Source organism: Acanthochromis polyacanthus, chromosome 1, assembly GCF_021347895.1.
Source record: "Acanthochromis polyacanthus isolate Apoly-LR-REF ecotype Palm Island chromosome 1, KAUST_Apoly_ChrSc, whole genome shotgun sequence".
NCBI classification, from domain to species: domain Eukaryota; kingdom Metazoa; phylum Chordata; class Actinopteri; family Pomacentridae; genus Acanthochromis; species Acanthochromis polyacanthus.
Window position 1 is genome coordinate 618,491 of NC_067113.1, and position 16,642 is coordinate 635,132.

General features: G+C 42.1%; 1 protein-coding gene across 5 annotated transcripts in view; it reads left to right on the forward strand.

The window, feature by feature from the left end:
- The window catches only part of tmtc1 (transmembrane O-mannosyltransferase targeting cadherins 1), a 200,542-nt gene that overhangs the window by 122,220 nt on the left and 61,680 nt on the right, over window positions 1–16,642 (forward strand). For all 5 annotated transcript variants that reach the window (XR_007940802.1, XR_007940798.1, XR_007940801.1 and 2 more), the window contains exon 8: window positions 11,159–11,280. Coding sequence is in view for 2 of the 5 variants with exons in the window: in XM_051945359.1 (XP_051801319.1) it covers window positions 11,159–11,280 (122 nt within the window). In the remaining 3 variants the exon portion in view is untranslated. The remainder of the gene's footprint in view (window positions 1–11,158; window positions 11,281–16,642) is intronic.

The window sequence follows — 16,642 nt, forward strand, 5'->3', positions numbered from 1 at the left end:
CGTTTTGCATTGTCTAAAAGCATCGCATTTTGCTTGAGTCTCTCGAGAATAATCAGGGAAGATCATAATGTGCTTTCCTTCCCACATGATCGCTTGCTTATCACGAGCAGCCTGCAGGATAGTTAGACAGTCCTGGTGTCGCAGGAAGGCAGCGATGATAGTACGTGGTCTCTCGCTGAGGCCTGGCCTCCGTGCTCGAATTCGGTGAGCCTGCTCTATCTTGAAGCCTTGCGCCGCGGTGGTGATCCCCAGAGCAGTGGAAAGAAACCGGTTCAGAAAGCCGGGCTATATCATTCTTTTCCATTCCTTCTGGAAAGCCCACAAATCTCAGATTATTGCGTCTGAATTTGTCCTCAATCAGGGCCATTCTGTCTTGCAAAGCACGGAGTTTGTCTTTAGTGGCTGGAGGATTTTCTTTCTGTTTAGTAAGAGTGTCTTAGATTCCGCTTACCCTCTCCTCAACTTCCATAATGCAGTTCATGAGAGAGGAAAGTTTTTCTTCCACTGATGCTGTACTTTTCTTTATCAGCTTTAAGTCCTCCATGTCCACCGACATCTTTTGAAGCATATCGAAAAGGTTTTTGTTTGTAATACTTTGATTTGCTTTTGCTCCCTCCATATCTCAGCTCTTGTCCTGATTACTCATCTCTTCCAGGTGGGCAGCGCGTGTGACAACTTTTCTTTGCTCTTCAAGGTTTTTCGATTTATTTTTCAGAGTTTTGACATTTCTTGATTTGCCCCAGCTTCTGTCCCGTTTATTTCATCGATCCAAATAAGTAGCTGATGAGTTTGAAGGATAAATCATCAAGTGTGTGTTCAGCAAAAGACCCAAGCAGCCATCTTGATCGTGGTGTCACGTGACCATCTGAATCTGACCTATTATTATTTAAATTGTGTAATTATAACTTTACATGTGAAATCTAAATAGTGTGCTGTTCTGTAAAGCCTTGTAATTCAGTATATTTTTCAAATATTTCCAATTCAGTGCAAGTAAGGGTTGCTTCACAATGTGGGTGTATTTAAACCGTGCAGAATCTATACTGTATTCAAAGAATAAAAAAAATATACATTAAATTTAAAAAAAATAAAAGTGTTGCACTTTCTAATAACACTGTCACATCCCTTTCCTCTGCAACCAAACAGTTTCATCACAACTTAGATTTTGCAAATTAGTGTTCACAGATATATAATCCTTATGAATAAATAATAAAATAATTATTGCACAGTTCTCTGCAAATTTGTTATTCACAGTATAACATCACTTTCTAATGATGTCAATATCTTTTTTTCCTCTACATTAGAGTAATTGCAAAGAAACATTGCCAACCCTAAAACATTAGTTAACGCCTGAGCAGCGCACTGGTCTCTGCGACTTTGTTTATTACGGTATCATTGTCCAAAGACATGAGAATTTCTTTTTCAGTGCACATGAGCATGAATGCCTCCAACTTCTCCTGGGTCAAAGTGCTCCTCAGTCTGTTTTTTATGAATTTTAGTGTTGAAAAACTTCTCTCACAGGTTACTTGTGTGATGGACAGTGTTTAATAGCAACTTGTAGGCCAATCCAGTCACACGGTTGGCATCAGTTAGCAGATTGTACTGAAAGAGAATGAGATGAACACAAATGACACAGTTTTTACAGGAGGAACAAACTTTGCTCTGCAGTTCAACATCCTGTTGTTCCATGGAAGGATCCTCCTCGCTTCCTTGTAGCATTTCACTAGCTGTCCTGACAGTGTAACCCTCCAGAGGGGACATCTTTAGTCTGTCCCACTGACTTCCAAGGCTGTAGAGTTCACTACATAATGTACCAACTGTAGCTCTATTGTCAAACTTAAGCAGACACTTGCTCATTTCTTCCAGAGCTGAGCTGGGGAGTCTGTTTTCCCTCACATGAGCAAAGTTTCGAGGGTCAAGACAGGCCAAATCTGAGTTAAGTTTTGCATTGACAGAAAACCTTCTATGGATACTGTCTGTCAGTGTGTCCACAATGACATTGTGAACTTTGACCTTGAAGTCAGTATCAACTGATGCTAGCTGCTCATCTTCTGCAAGCTCTCCTGGCATTCGTTTCTTTTTCTGAACCTTCTCTCAGGAAGGGCAGTCTGCACTACCAGCTCACACTCTTCCTCCTCTTGCAACTTTCCATTAGCCCACTTCACAAACTCATCAGCTGCAAACTTAACTCCTTCAAAGTCCCTAGCACACTCCCTGAGACCCTCCTCTGCCCCTCAACCAGATGTTGAGCTGTGATGATATTCATTGACCTTGTATGTAAGTATTTTGAAAGGGGGGATGTCTGCTCAAAAATGTGAAGGAAAATCTGAGCAGTGAGCACTGTCTCATACCTCAAAAGGCCTTCTATGAATCCCTTTGCCTCGGCCCGCACAGTTGCCTTTTGTGTTCTGTCATCTACATTGTTGTGTAGAGTCACAAGCACTTCAAGAAACAAGGCTCCTTGAGGATTCCCAAAGCACCCAAACACTTTACTTAGTGCCTGATCCTTAGCCCACCACCTGGTTGGTCCTATTGGCCAATCGTCTGTGATGCTTGTCCTGACTCATCTCTTCCCACCTCTGCATCCACTTGTATGACTGTCTTAGGAAAACTGCTATATCATTAAGAAGTGAAAACAGGGACGCACTTTCCACAACACTGCCTGTTGTGTCAGCCAATACGAGATTCAAAAGATGCACATAACACCATATATGAATCTGATTGGGGGACTGCTCAGAGAGGAGTGTAGAAAACCCCTGATACTGTCCCTGCATATTGGATGCACCGTCTGTGGAGTTGCCCACACATGTGCCAATATCAATATTAAGCTCCAGTAGAACCTTTTTCAGGAGCTCTGTAAAATGCTGCCCTGTGGATGACTCACAGTCCATCATAGCAATCAGTGTTTCATAAATGACATCAGTTACATATCTTAGGATGATGGCGCACTGGTCTTTGCTGTTGATGTCTTGTGTGGTGTCAATTTGGACTGAAAACATGCCAGCTTGTCTGACTTCTTCGGCTATAATCTCCTTTATCAGTTGGCTGATGACATTCACAACTTTATTGAATGTGACTTTTGACAGCAGTGTAACCAGAGACCCTCTGCCTTTTGCACCAGTTTCATGCTGCTTCTTGCTGTTTTCTATGCAAGTGTTTACATGCTGTTGTAGGCAAATGTCATATCTACTCAAAAGTCGAATCAACTCTAAGACATTACCATGATGAACAGAATGTTTTCTAGGCTGTAACCTTCCTCCTCTTTATCTCCCCTGTAGCTAAAGCCACATTTGCTGATAACTTTAATAACATCCACTATGCGCTCCATCACCTGATGCTTCTGTAATGTTGCACTGCACACAATGACATTTGGTTGCCAGTCAACAGACTTTTTACATCTGCCTTTTGTACATTCAGAAAGTAAGGATCTGCACTATCTCTGTTTCTTACTTTTTTCCTGTTCCACTATTCTTTGGTGAATGTGTTTCCTTCCTTTATGAAAGGGCCATCACTAACCACAGGTGCAAATGCCAGACAAACAGAACAGTACAGAGACTGATTTTTTTCACAGTAAGTCAGCCACTTGGGGTTGGTTCCATCTTTGCTATGGTAAACTTTTGGTATAGCATTGTTAGGGGTTTGACGAGGGTGATAAGAAAAAAAATGCATATATATCCTGTGACTGAGGGCGACCAAAGTAATCAAAGCTAACAACAGACTCATCTTCATCTGTCTCATTTCTGACTTGTGGGTCAGGTTCTGCTGCTGAGCTGCTCCCTCTGTTATCAGTCCCTGAGTAGACTCTGCTCTCCCTTTCACATTTTCTCCACTTTCCCTAGACTCGCCTGCACCTGTATCACAATAAAAATAATTATCTGTACACGCATTTTGACTGAACCAATTAAGATATTTTCAGTGGTAAAATATGCAGGCTTATTACATATTACTTTATCCTATTCCTTTTCAATTGTGGGCTTTGTGTATTTACTCTCTTACGTTTAATGATAAAAAATAAAACAGGTCACTGCTATTTTTTGGGCATAGAAGGTGGTTATATTGTAACTAATGCTTGCTTTTTCACACACTCTGTTACAACAGCTCACCTTTTCCTTCCACACTGACAGGAGCAATCCCCTCATCAATGCTGGCTCCTAGCTTTGCTTCTGACACTAAATCACATTTTAAAAATGCTCATAATTCTCTGCAAAAATCTCCCCTTTTTACAAAGCCTTCTGATCAGTTCAGGTCGGTTTCATAAATGTAGTGCTGAATCATCTCATAGCTTCTCAAGGCACTTCACTTACAGGTCTACACCATACTTTTCATTGTATTAATGCTAATAATATTCACTCAATGAGCAATCCTACCTGCCCACTCTGGACTTGTGGCTCATGGCTGCTGCTTGGTGTTGGACCTTTCTTCTGACTCTGAGGAGCTACAAGACAAAGTTTCCCAATTATGTGGCATCGCATCATGCTATTATTTAAATTATATAGCATTATGTTATGCACCACAATGCACAGTTCAACATCTTGCTGTGCCCGTTTCATCGTCCTCATTTGTCGTTTCGTTTTAGTAAAAAAGTTGCCAATTTTGGCACATGTGGCTGTGTCTGTTTCCAGAGCTTTCCTCTTTTAAATTTGTGCCTTCGCTGCACCACCTTTGCTCTTTCTACTCTCCATCTTTAAAAACACCTCTCACTGCGTGCACAGGCGTATTAGGTCATGGTGCGGATGCAAAATAGAAAAAAGAAAAGAAAAGCAGCAGGCAGTGGAGCCGGCCCAGGGACAGCGGTTGCAGCATAAGTGATCAACCCAGTGCCATGACTGAACACCGGCCCCCCAAAATAAATAAATAAATAAAATAGAAAATACATATCTATTTAAAAAAATGTGAACACTGGCCCTTGTGGCCCAAACATCAGACCCGCCCGTCGGGAATTGTCCCGGTCCTCCCGATTAGCCACTCCGGGCCTGCCTGTAGTTGTTTTGTGTATTTGTGTAGTCATTTTGTATTTTTTGTGGCCATTATGGTCTTTTTGGCCATTTTATGTCTCTTTGGAGTTGTTCTGTGTATCTTTCTGGTCATTTTGTGTCTTTCTGGTCATTTTCCATCTCATTGTGGTCATTTCTTTTCTATAGTACAACTCTTCTGTGCAACAGCACATCAGGTCACACACTGTATTTTGTAAACACTTGTAGAGTCAGCTTTGTAATAATAATAATAATACTAATAACTATTTATGTAGCACTTTCAAATCAAAGTGCTTTACAGAGCAAGCAACAGATAAAATACAATAAAATGATAACAGATAAAAACAATGGCTACTGTGCCAAACAGACAGGGTCATTTTGAAGGGAGAGCTGCATGCATACAGGTTCAGGTGTATTCAGCTTAATATGCTGCATTTCAAAGTCAGAATTTATTGTTAATCTTGCACCTGCATTAGATTCATTTGAGACCAAGTAGACTTTAATGAAACCAGATTAAAGAGATGAAGTGTTTTGAATGCGTAGTGTGGTGGTGCTTGGTTTACCTCAGATTCTTGTGACATCCAACCAGCGTTATCAGTCCATTATCACTGCACATCATTTCCATACATATGCGATAGTTGGGACCTCCTCCACCTTCTAGTTGGATCAATAGGCTCATTATCAACTATTCTAATCAGCGATAAACCAAAAATAACTGTGATGAAGCGATATCTTGCGGTTGTGTGCTGAACAAAATACCTAGTGTATTTTAACACAAACCATAATCCTTTGCTAAACCTAACCATGTAGTTTTGGTGCCTAAACTTAACCAAACACAGAATGATAAACAGTGAGTGGAAGCGAAAATGCAAGTAAGACTCCTGCGTGAAACCTGGCTGGCTGAGCTGTGACTCTCCCACCATTAAATGACGTAATAATAGATAGCCTACTAAGCCTTCTGGCAGGTGGAGGGGTCCTCTCTGCCCACACACATGAGGGAAAATGTGCACTGATAAAGGCTGTTGAATGATGTAACATCTACATCGGATGCAAGATCACAATTCTGAGAGAATGTATGTGGCATTGCTTTAAGCTTTACCTTTTTGGCTGTCAGACCATCAGCATCCTGTGATTAACTGCAGCTCGCTATGAACATCTTTTAGGTGTGAGTCAGGCTGTAATGGATAGGAGCAAGGTCCATACAGTCACCTACCAAGTATGTTTTTAAAGTGTCTGCCATTTTCCTGACAATTTCAGAGAACGACAAACCATCTGGTATGTCAGGGTAGTGGTTGTGCAGAGCTTGAAGAGAAATGCTGCCAACATCCAGTGCATGGATGAGTCTCTCTGGAAAGATATTCTGTAGTTTATGTCTATGTGGGGAGGAGTGTATGATGGTTTGTGTTTAAATGTGAATTGTACCTGTGAGGGCTGTCAACACTGCAGATGTTGTTGTTGTTGCATGTATGGCTGTGAGAGAAAGAGGAAGACAAATAAATGTGTGTGAATGATGTTTGCAGAGTTTTCAAGGCCAAAAATGTACTTCTCAACTTAAAACTCAGTTTATTAGACACATTCTGCTACACAGCTGTCAGTATAAATATGTTTCCCAGACGCTTATGGCCTTTTCTCACTGCAGTCCTGTTCTGTATAAAAGCCACAGTGCTGACCCCACTGTGACCTCCGGAAGTAATTAGCATTCTGCCATGGCCTCTCCTGGCCTCTTCTTCACCCTAGGATGTGATTGACGTGAAGTTAATGACCTCCCAGTTACTGCAAAGCCTCAGTGCACTCTGTCCTAACTTCCTTTCTGTGTTAAAGAAAGGGTAGGGTTGGACTTTATGTCGAGCCCCATTTTGGCCCATAGCAACTAGTGGATAATACACACACATGCAGAGCATGTTGTGTCCATTCAGCCCTTTACCCTTATGTGAAAGTTAATGCCAGATTCTTTCAGTACACTTTTCCCTTGCCACCGTCCAAATCAAAGTGTGTGTGTGTGTGTGTGTGTGTGTGTGTGTGTGTGTGTGTGTGTGTGTGTGTGTGTGTGTGTGTGTTTGTGTAGGTGCCCAGGTTCTGGCTATACTTGTGGGGACCAAATGTCCCCACAACCATAGGAAAACCAAAAAACATGTCATTTGTGGGGACCTCATTTGGGTCCCCACAAATGGAAACAGTGTTTTCTTGGCCATGTTGTTGTTACTGAAAAAAGTAAAAGTGCAAAAACGTTTCTTTAGGGTTAGGCATTGTTTTGGTCTGGGTTAGGGTTAGGGGTTAGATATGAATGGGAGTCAATGGTATGTCCCCACAATGATAGCAAGACACACACACATGTGTGTGTAGGTGTGTGTGTGTGTGTGTGTGTGTGTGTGTGTGTGTGTGTGTGTGTGTGTGTGTGTGTGTGTGTGTGTGTGTTTGTGTAGGTGCCCAGGTTCTGGCTATACTTGTGGGGACCAAATGTCCCCACAACCATAGGAAAACCAAAAAACATGTCATTTGTGGGGACCTCATTTGGGTCCCCACAAATGGAAACAGTGTTTTCTTGGCCATGTTGTTGTTACTGAAAAAAGTAAAAGTGCAAAAACGTTTCTTTAGGGTTAGGCATTGTTTTGGTCTGGGTTAGGGTTAGGGGTTAGATATGAATGGGAGTCAATGGTATGTCCCCACAATGATAGCAAGACACACACACATGTGTGTGTAGGTGTGTGTGTGTGTGTGCGTTTGTGTGGTGCTAGGCCGTCTGCAGTCCTGGCTAACCCTACCAGTGTGGTTAGCAGGTCTTCATTCATTCAGGTTCTGTCTTCTTGTCCTGGATGGTCCAACTGGGTCTGCTTGCAGAAATCTGAAGATGACTCTCAGAGAAAATGAAAAATAGCTCTTTGGAAGGCTTCAGGCAAACATTCTGTCTGCTGAGAGGGTGAAAAAACCTCTGCAATTAACATCTCTGATAGGGCTTCTCTTTTGGATAGAAACTGGGTAGAATCTTTCTGTAGCAGAATTGCGTCCCAGCTGGCTATGTCATAACCAACTTTTGGGTGACATTGGACGTGATTGGACATGAGACATTGCACATATTTCAAGTGTGTGTGTGTGTGTGTGTGTATATATATATACACACACACACACACACACACACACACACACACACACACATACATGTTTGTACTTCTATCTTAGTGAGGACATCCATAGGCGTAATGCATTTCCTAGAGCCTTACCCTAACCTTAACCATCACAACTGATCGCCTAACCCTAATCCTTACCCTAACCCTAACCAAACCTCAATTCATACCTGTTCTCTAAAAACAAGTCTTCACCCTCAAACATGGTTGTTTCAAAGTGAGGACCGGCCAAAATGTCCTCACTTTGTAAAAATGTCCTCACTTTGATAGTTAAATGCAGAAAATGGTACTCACCATGTAGCAAGTACAAGAACACACACACACATACACACACACACACACACACACACACACACACATATATATATATATATATATATATATATATATATATCAAAAGATGTAGAAAACTGATCGAACAAAGACACTCAACCAGCATATTGAAGGACAAACCAGGAAAAATAAACAGAAAACAAACAATACAACAAGTGCTGAAGAATGCTGAAGAGGAGTGGCAGGCATCCCTTTAAAATTTCAGGCAGTCAAAGATAATCAATCATATTGACTTCTACCAAGCTCTGAATGTTGGCATCTTTCCTTCCATTATTGTTTCATTCCATTATTGTGCATTATTGATGCCATTGGTGTGTACTAAGAGCTGCACACATTTATGCATAGAACAACAGGAGTGACTTATTGAATTACTTCTAATCATTAATGATTCTCAAGATCTTACATCAAATGACACTGGGTACTTTTTGTCATCCCAGACCAGTGAAGTGTCACACACAGAGTTGTAGCTCTAATCACTGCAGTGAAATCATTTTTCTTGCAGCAGCCGACCTCAGGTGGAGTCCTGTGGGGATAGTTTTATTTCACTGTTGCGGCTTGTGGTCACAGTTGAATATCATCACACACGGACAGAATTTTCACAGATTAGGATGTCATATATACATTAGGTAAAGTAGTTATTTGGACAGTTTGATAAGCTTGAAATTAGTTTAGATGTAGTTGTTTATTAGTTGTATCACCTGTAGCGTACCTACTAATGTAGTTAATGCAGGAAATGTGAATATTTCAGTAAACCTCAACTTTGTCCCCATATCACCTACAGATGTGATTTTTGGATAGGTGATACAGTCCTCCTTTTTGTTGGTATGCACAAACACACAAAACAGATATTAGAATACAGTTACTGAGTCCTGTTTGCAGGGGAGGTTAGGGTGTCTGCATTCCAAAGGAGGGGGTCCAAAATGAACAAAGTGGGGTGCAACTCCATGAGAGTCACTGTGTCTTTAAGCTTGTGGTCTTCCAGAATGTTAATGTCCTGTATGAAGCATCATCCCTCCATAGGAGGTCTGAGATTCACACTCATACTGTAAGGAAATTTTCCTACCTTTATTAATCCCCAGAGGGAAATTCTGTTTTTCACATATGCCCCCATTTGAGGGGGTCAGAGCACAGGGCTTGCCATGGTACGATGCCCCTGGAATGGGAAGAATTGCAGAATGGTGAGGTTGATCACAACAGTCTCCTGCTGTAATTCACCTCTGACACTAATGGAGTTTTTTTCTTTCTGAGAACGGGAGGTTCCCCATCCTGTGTAATGTCCAAGATGGCAGTTTTATGTGAAGTCTTGTTCCAGAACCTAAACAAAAAGGATTTGTTATCTGGTTTGACCTCTTCCTTGGCATTCCAAAGAAAGCCAAACTGTGTCCGCTACGCACTGAATGTACTGTCAAATCCTGCTAGTACTGTGGGTATGTCTGATTGATTGAATGCTATCACTTTCATGGCTGATGAAGCAGCAATGTTCCATGTCCTGTTGGAAAACCCTTCATGATAAGATGGACATCTACAGTTTAAGAGCACCACAAGTATACTGACTTATTAGCGGTTTCTGGTTTGAATGTGCCAAAGATGTGCAGACAGTTTTCACTGAATCCACTTAGAAATACGGTGATGCTTAATCAAATTCTATCGAGACTTTTTTCTCTATCAAAGCGGAAATTTTGGGCCTTTATTTGTAACTTATATTGTAGATAATGTCAGTTACAAATAATGTAAGCCACACTTAATAACAATATGTTCCAAGTCTGTAAAACATCCTCATACAATTTGAATTAGAGCATTGCAGCTAGTTTCTGTAGATAATTCTCGGGTTGTTAGCAGTCTGCTGTCATTTCACAACTCAATGGGTGCATTACTGTCTGTGATATTACTGTCGATCCATTACTAGTCAGTGCTATCGGTAGCTCTCTCTTAATGTTTAGAGATGTTCATCATGGTGATGATAGTGTCAGTGTCCATTCATATCAGCAGGCAGCAGTTTCTTGTATTCTTCTCTTTTTAAGATTCAGGCTGTTACCAGTTGAGGATCGCCTCAGTAGCACAGAGTTTGTTTGTCGGTTGTGTGTCTGTAATATCACTGTTGGTCCCCTTCAGTCGGAGATGGTCCCTGTAGCTTTTAATTAGCTGGTGGACAGCAGAACAAGCCTCTGATTGGAGCAACACTAATCAGCACTTCACACTTCTCCTGCTCTCATTACTGGTAATGAGCCAATCTACTGAACCCAGCGAGGGGCAGCCGACTCAGTCAATTGGAGGCCCGTTTGTTCAAATAAACATAGGCATGGTGGAAGAGCATGGCAGAGGACATGGCACAGGCTGTGGGCATTATGAAATATGAATGGACTTAGACATGGACAGAAAAAGGAATTAACTCTAATTTGATAATTTGATTACCTTAATTGCTTTTCCGTTGTAGAGATGATGTTAATATTTAAGACAGATTGGTTGTGGCTGCTGAATGTGCATGTATTTCTATGTACAGGTACTGGTTGTGTATGTTGGCAGAGTCTGAATGGCACATACTACCATTCATAGGGAATATGCTTTTCAGCCATGCTATTTGAAGCGCCTGCACTTGGCAACTTTTGGCTTTGTTTAATAAGAAATATAGTACTAGACTTGTTTGCTATGAATGTGTTGGTTTTTGCTGTGTTTGTCTTCATCTCTCTCTCTCTCTCTCTGTCTCTCTCTGTCTCTCTCTCTCTCTCTCTACAGAGGCAAGACAGCAGAGAGGTGTTGGTGGGAATGTTGTTTCTGGTGTTTCCCTTCATTCCTGCCAGTAACCTCTTCTTCAGGGTGGGATTTGTTGTGGCCGAGAGGGTTCTCTACATGCCGAGGTGAGTGTTAGGTGGGACAGGTGGGCATCTACTTCTATGTGACTACACAGACTGGTGAAAAAATAATGGCAAGAGCTCTACTTTATATTATCAACACAAAGAATAGTCATTTATTCAGAGTAGCATGCGTCTTTGGCCAGTCAGATACCTACCTCATCACACACACACACACACACACACACACACACACACACACACACACACACACACACACACACACACACACACACATACTGTGTTTTTCTATCATTGTGGGGATCTACCATTGACTCCCATTCATATCTAACCCCTAACCCTTACCCTAACCCTAACCTTAACCCAGTCCAAAACAATGCCTAACCCTAAAGAAGCGTTTTTACACTTTTACTTTTTTCAGTAACAACAACATGGCCAAGAAAACACTGTTTAAACTTGTGGGGACCGAAATGAGGTCCCCACAAGTGACATTGTTTTCGGTTTTCCTACAGCTGTGGGGACATTTGGTCCCCACAAGTATAGCCAGCACCTGAGCACACACACACACACACACACACACACACACACACACACACACACACACACACACACACACACAAATAACCTTGGTGAATGTGCATCCAAGAAGCTTTAACATGGATTGAAATACTGTGACTCCCATCCTGACCAGCCAAGTATTTAGATTAGACAAATATAATAATTAGCCTATGAAACACTTCTTGTTGCGCTGTCAAGAAGAGTTTCAGGAATTATAAGGGGAATTATTTAGCTTGACAGGTTATGTATAAAACTGGGGTAGCTGGAAGGCTGTGGCTCAGGTGGTAGAGCGGGTCGTCCAATGATCGAAGGGTCGGTAGTTTGATTCCTGCTCTCACCTATTCATGTGCTGTTGTGTCCTTGGGCAAGACACTTCACCGGCCTTGCCTCCAGTGCTGCTTTCACGCTGGTGTGTGAATGTTGGTGGTGGTCGGAGGGGCCATAGGTGCAGATTGGCAGCCATTATTATTATTATTATTAATTGAGGCACTGAACTTATATTTATGTACATTTATTAAACTAAACTAAACTAAACAATAACAACAATGACACACATTAAGACGAACAACAACAACAACATAAAACGAATAAGAGGGTTAAATTCGAATGATGGGGAAAGGGAAGGAAGAGAACACAATATTTCAATGTAACACTGGGATTAATATTACACTTGAAATATGGATTTCTGAGGGAAAAGGGATAAATAGACCTCACCTGAAAGCAGCTGTCAATTTGGTAGTAGGCTAATTTGTTAGCCTTTGAATTTTATCTTTGGAAAGATAATTTGAGAAAGTTGCACCAAGTTCCAGTGACTGAAAGGTACTTGCATGCCATGATGATGAGGATGAGGATGAGGATGATGATGATGCTGCCTCGGTGGATGGTCTGGTCGGCCTTTGTTGATGTGGGTGGGAACAACGGTGGACAGAGTGGAGCCTCAGAATCTGGAGAACTCTTGGGTTGGAAGCCTCTTGACTATGATGGTAAAGGAGGACTCCAAATGGTAAAAGAGACTCAGGGTGGTAAAAGAGATCTCCCAATGATAAAAAGAGACTCGAAATGGTAAAATCAGGAATCAGTCAGAATGTGTATTGGTGGCCATTTGGTCCTGGTAGTGAGAAGGGGTTTAGACCTGTCTGTGTAGGGGCACCCGTTCAAGTTTGATCTGGTGTTTTCCTGTTGGTTTGTCTCCTTGCATCTTCAGCCCAGATGTGGAAATTGTGTTTGCAGTGTCTTGGTGTCTCAGCTCCACTGATCAATGCAAGCCTCGTCTCCACTGTGGCTGTGAAGGTGTTAAATCTGTTCTTGTCCTGTTCCACTGTTCATAATGGCTGGTGGATCCTACATGCTATATAAATGAACTTTTAAAGCTTCTCTAAGCATTTAGTTAAAGGCTGTGAGCCCTGTACAAGGAGAATGTTAAACAACTGCTAAATGATGCCATCTGTTGTAACAAGAGGGAAAAGTATTTTTACCTCATCTCTCACTGGTACCTCCTGTCTTCTTACCCCCCTTTATTAATTCTATTAATCTCCTCCCTCCTCAGTTGGATAGTTTATCCTAAGGGGGAGGAGTTGCCTGCAGAGGCCCAGCAGCAGGATTAGTGATGATTTTCATTCAGACAGCTCTTAAAGCCCATGTGTGTGCAGGACAGCATTATTGGCTCCTGACCTTGCCGTTGTGTTTCTGTGGTGACATTCAATTCAATTCAATTCAATTCAATTCAATTCAATTTTATTTATATAGCGTCAATTACAGTCAAATCGTCTCAAGACGCTTTACAGAACCCAAATGCCTGACCCCCAGAGCAAGCCCAAAGGCGACAGTGGCAAGGAAAAACACCCTTTTAACAGGGAAGAAACCTCGAGCAGAACCCGGCTCTATATAGGGGGGACCCATCTGCCTGCTGGCCGGGCGGGTTGAGAAGGACAGAAGAGGGCAAAGGGGAGGGATGGGAGAAGAGGGAGGGGTGGGAAAGCAAGGAAAACACAACACACATTTGGATACATGCATGACAGGATATGTGACACAGACAAAGTATAAGCTAACATTGAAAACTGACTCATAATTTACTCTTATGATGTACGGCTCTGACATTAAACATACTCCATATATAGCTAGCAGTAAAATTCAAACAGTATGTAAGTTAGCATAACAGTATAGTGAAGGCAATGCAGAGTTGACTGGTGGAAAAAGGGAGTTGGAAGCAGAGGGCTGGAGGAAGGTCAGCAACAGCATCCCACAGTGGACATGGTGGAGACTGGACCAGCTGGTGGAACATCAACCGCAGATCTGAAGCATCCAGCTCTGGGACCAGGGACACTCGGAGAAATAGCACAGGGGGAAACAGAGTGAATGTACTGCAATAACGGTATACATATTAAATGTAAAGGTAGATAGAGAAGGGCTCAGTGCGTCAAGAAAAGTCCCCCAGCAGCCTATAGGCCTATAGCAGCATGACTAGAGGCAGAACGAAGGGACGTCCAAGAAGGAGTCAGCTGTGCAAATGAAGACACAAGCCGAACCCCTGTGGGTCACCCAGTCAGCCCCAACTATAAGATTTGTCAAAAAGGAACGTTTTAAGCCTGGTCTTAAAAATAGAGAGGGTGTCTGCCTCCCGAACCCAAACTGGGAGCAGGTTCCACAGGAGAGGCGCCTGATAACTGAAGGCTCTGCCTCCCATTCTACTTTTAGAAATTCTAGGAACAACAAGTAAGCCTGCAGCTTGAGAGCGAAGAGTTCTACTAGGATAATAAGGTACTATCAGATCTTTAAGATATGATGGAGATTGGTTATTAAGAGCTTTATATGTCAGAAGAAGGATTTTAAATTCTATTCTGGATTTAACAGGAAGCCAGTGAAGAGAGGCAAGTATAGGGGAAATATGATCTCTTTTGCTAACTCCTGTCAGTACTCTCGCAGCAGCGTTTTGGATCAACTGTAGATGTTTGAGAGAGCTATTTGGACAACCCGATAATAAGGAATTGCAATAGTCAAGCCTGGAAGTAACAAAATATATACATATGAACATGAGCAGCTCAGTAGCTCTGCTTCATCAGCCCTGAGACTGCAAATAACGAGGAACGTCTGCATTGTAAAGGAAATCATTTAACTGCAAAAACAGCACACCTCAGAGTAGAGGAAATGTTTCACTGGAGGCACAAACACACTTCACAGTTGAGTGCTGTCATGGTTCAGTGCAGACAATCTGCTCCATCTCACCAGATAGTCACCACCAAACCCATCCACTCTCATACTTTGCCTGCAAGGTTCCTTTCAATTTTCCCACTGAAAACCAGACATTCAAACATGACCTTTGTGTGGCCCACTATTCTCTGCTGACTGCTTTCATTCTCAAACACATGCACCATATCTTTTCAGTTCAAAACCTTAACCTGATCCTTGTCCTGATTCCAGTCAAAAGCTCTTACACCTTGTCACTGTCATTTGTATGAAAAGCTTCCACAATTTTGTGTCAGCAGGCAATTAAAGAAATATTAATATCTTGAAAAGAGATTTGTTTTCTTTTTAGAACTTCTTTGAAACTGCGCCATACTCTCCTTCTGCCTTAACTTCTGACACCATGTAATATTGACGAGTCTGGAGGCTTAAATCTTAAGTGGAACATCACACTTTTCTTGGTTCATTACTTTTAGCTACAGGCTGCTTCAGCTCAGGCTTACGAAGACACAACGCACACACTTTTGTGTTGTCGTATTCAAACTATGGCTGTCTGTTAGGCACTAACGTTAATACTTTACAACGTGGACTCCCGACTGCTCCGGTCGATCCGAGCGCTCCCTGAAAAGGACCCGGCATCACCTCCCTCCCGACTGCCGGTCCCCAGGAGCCTGTCTTCCCCCCTCCCTCACCCGTAGTGAGTTCTGGCTTTAGTTGGTGTCATAGTTAGTTTTTGTGTCGTTGTGATTAACACCTTGTTTAGTTTCAGTCTGCCTGCTGTCTGCTCTGTGTGGCTCTCGAGCTGCGTGTCCACTAGATGCGATTTTCCCGCATGGAAATACGCCGCAACGGAAAAGCACACGGATGGCGGTCGGTCACTAGCGGACCACAACATTGTCACATGACAGAGCTTTCAGCTTGATGGTCCGGCAGACGTGTCGGATAAACAAAGTGGCTCACCTGCTATCTTTCTCTTTTATTTCGAAAGCACTTCAGCGAAAAGTATTTCTGAAAGCATCTGAGCTGAGAAATAATCTGCGGCAGCAGAATCTGTCCTTGTTTTAGGTCACCAATGGTTAGTTTAGATGTTTGAGGACAGTTTCACGATGTATGAAATCTCCACACGCCAAAATCCAGTCTACTTTATGCAAATGAGCTGCAGGTAAACACAGCAGATCGCAGCTGGAAACGCACCACATGTGGCATGCTGGTCTGGTTGTGGTGTGTTTTCAGCTGACACCATTTCAAGTAGCTAAGGTGAGGGCTTTGGAAAAGTATTTAAGAAGACGGAACCAACTGTGCTGTTCCCCAGTGGTACAGTATTTCACACCCTGTCTCTGAAATTTACAGATCTGCAAGACCAGATTTTAACTGATCAGAGTTCCTAGCCTAAACTGATTTAAAAAATGTAATGTTACAGTACTATTTTACTGTAACAGATCTGGTTTTAAAATTGTAACTTAATTTTTCATGGTCTTTTCCTGTACTTACATTTCTTTATTTGTTCCTTAAATTGCATATTTGCCACTCTCACCGGCCACTATGTTAGCTACAGCTGTTCAACTGCTTGTTACAGTTTTTTTTCAATTGCTAACAAGCATTGATCTTAACTGAAGTCACATGTTCAGAACTCTTAACACAGTCTGCATTTCCTTCATGCATCTCAGCT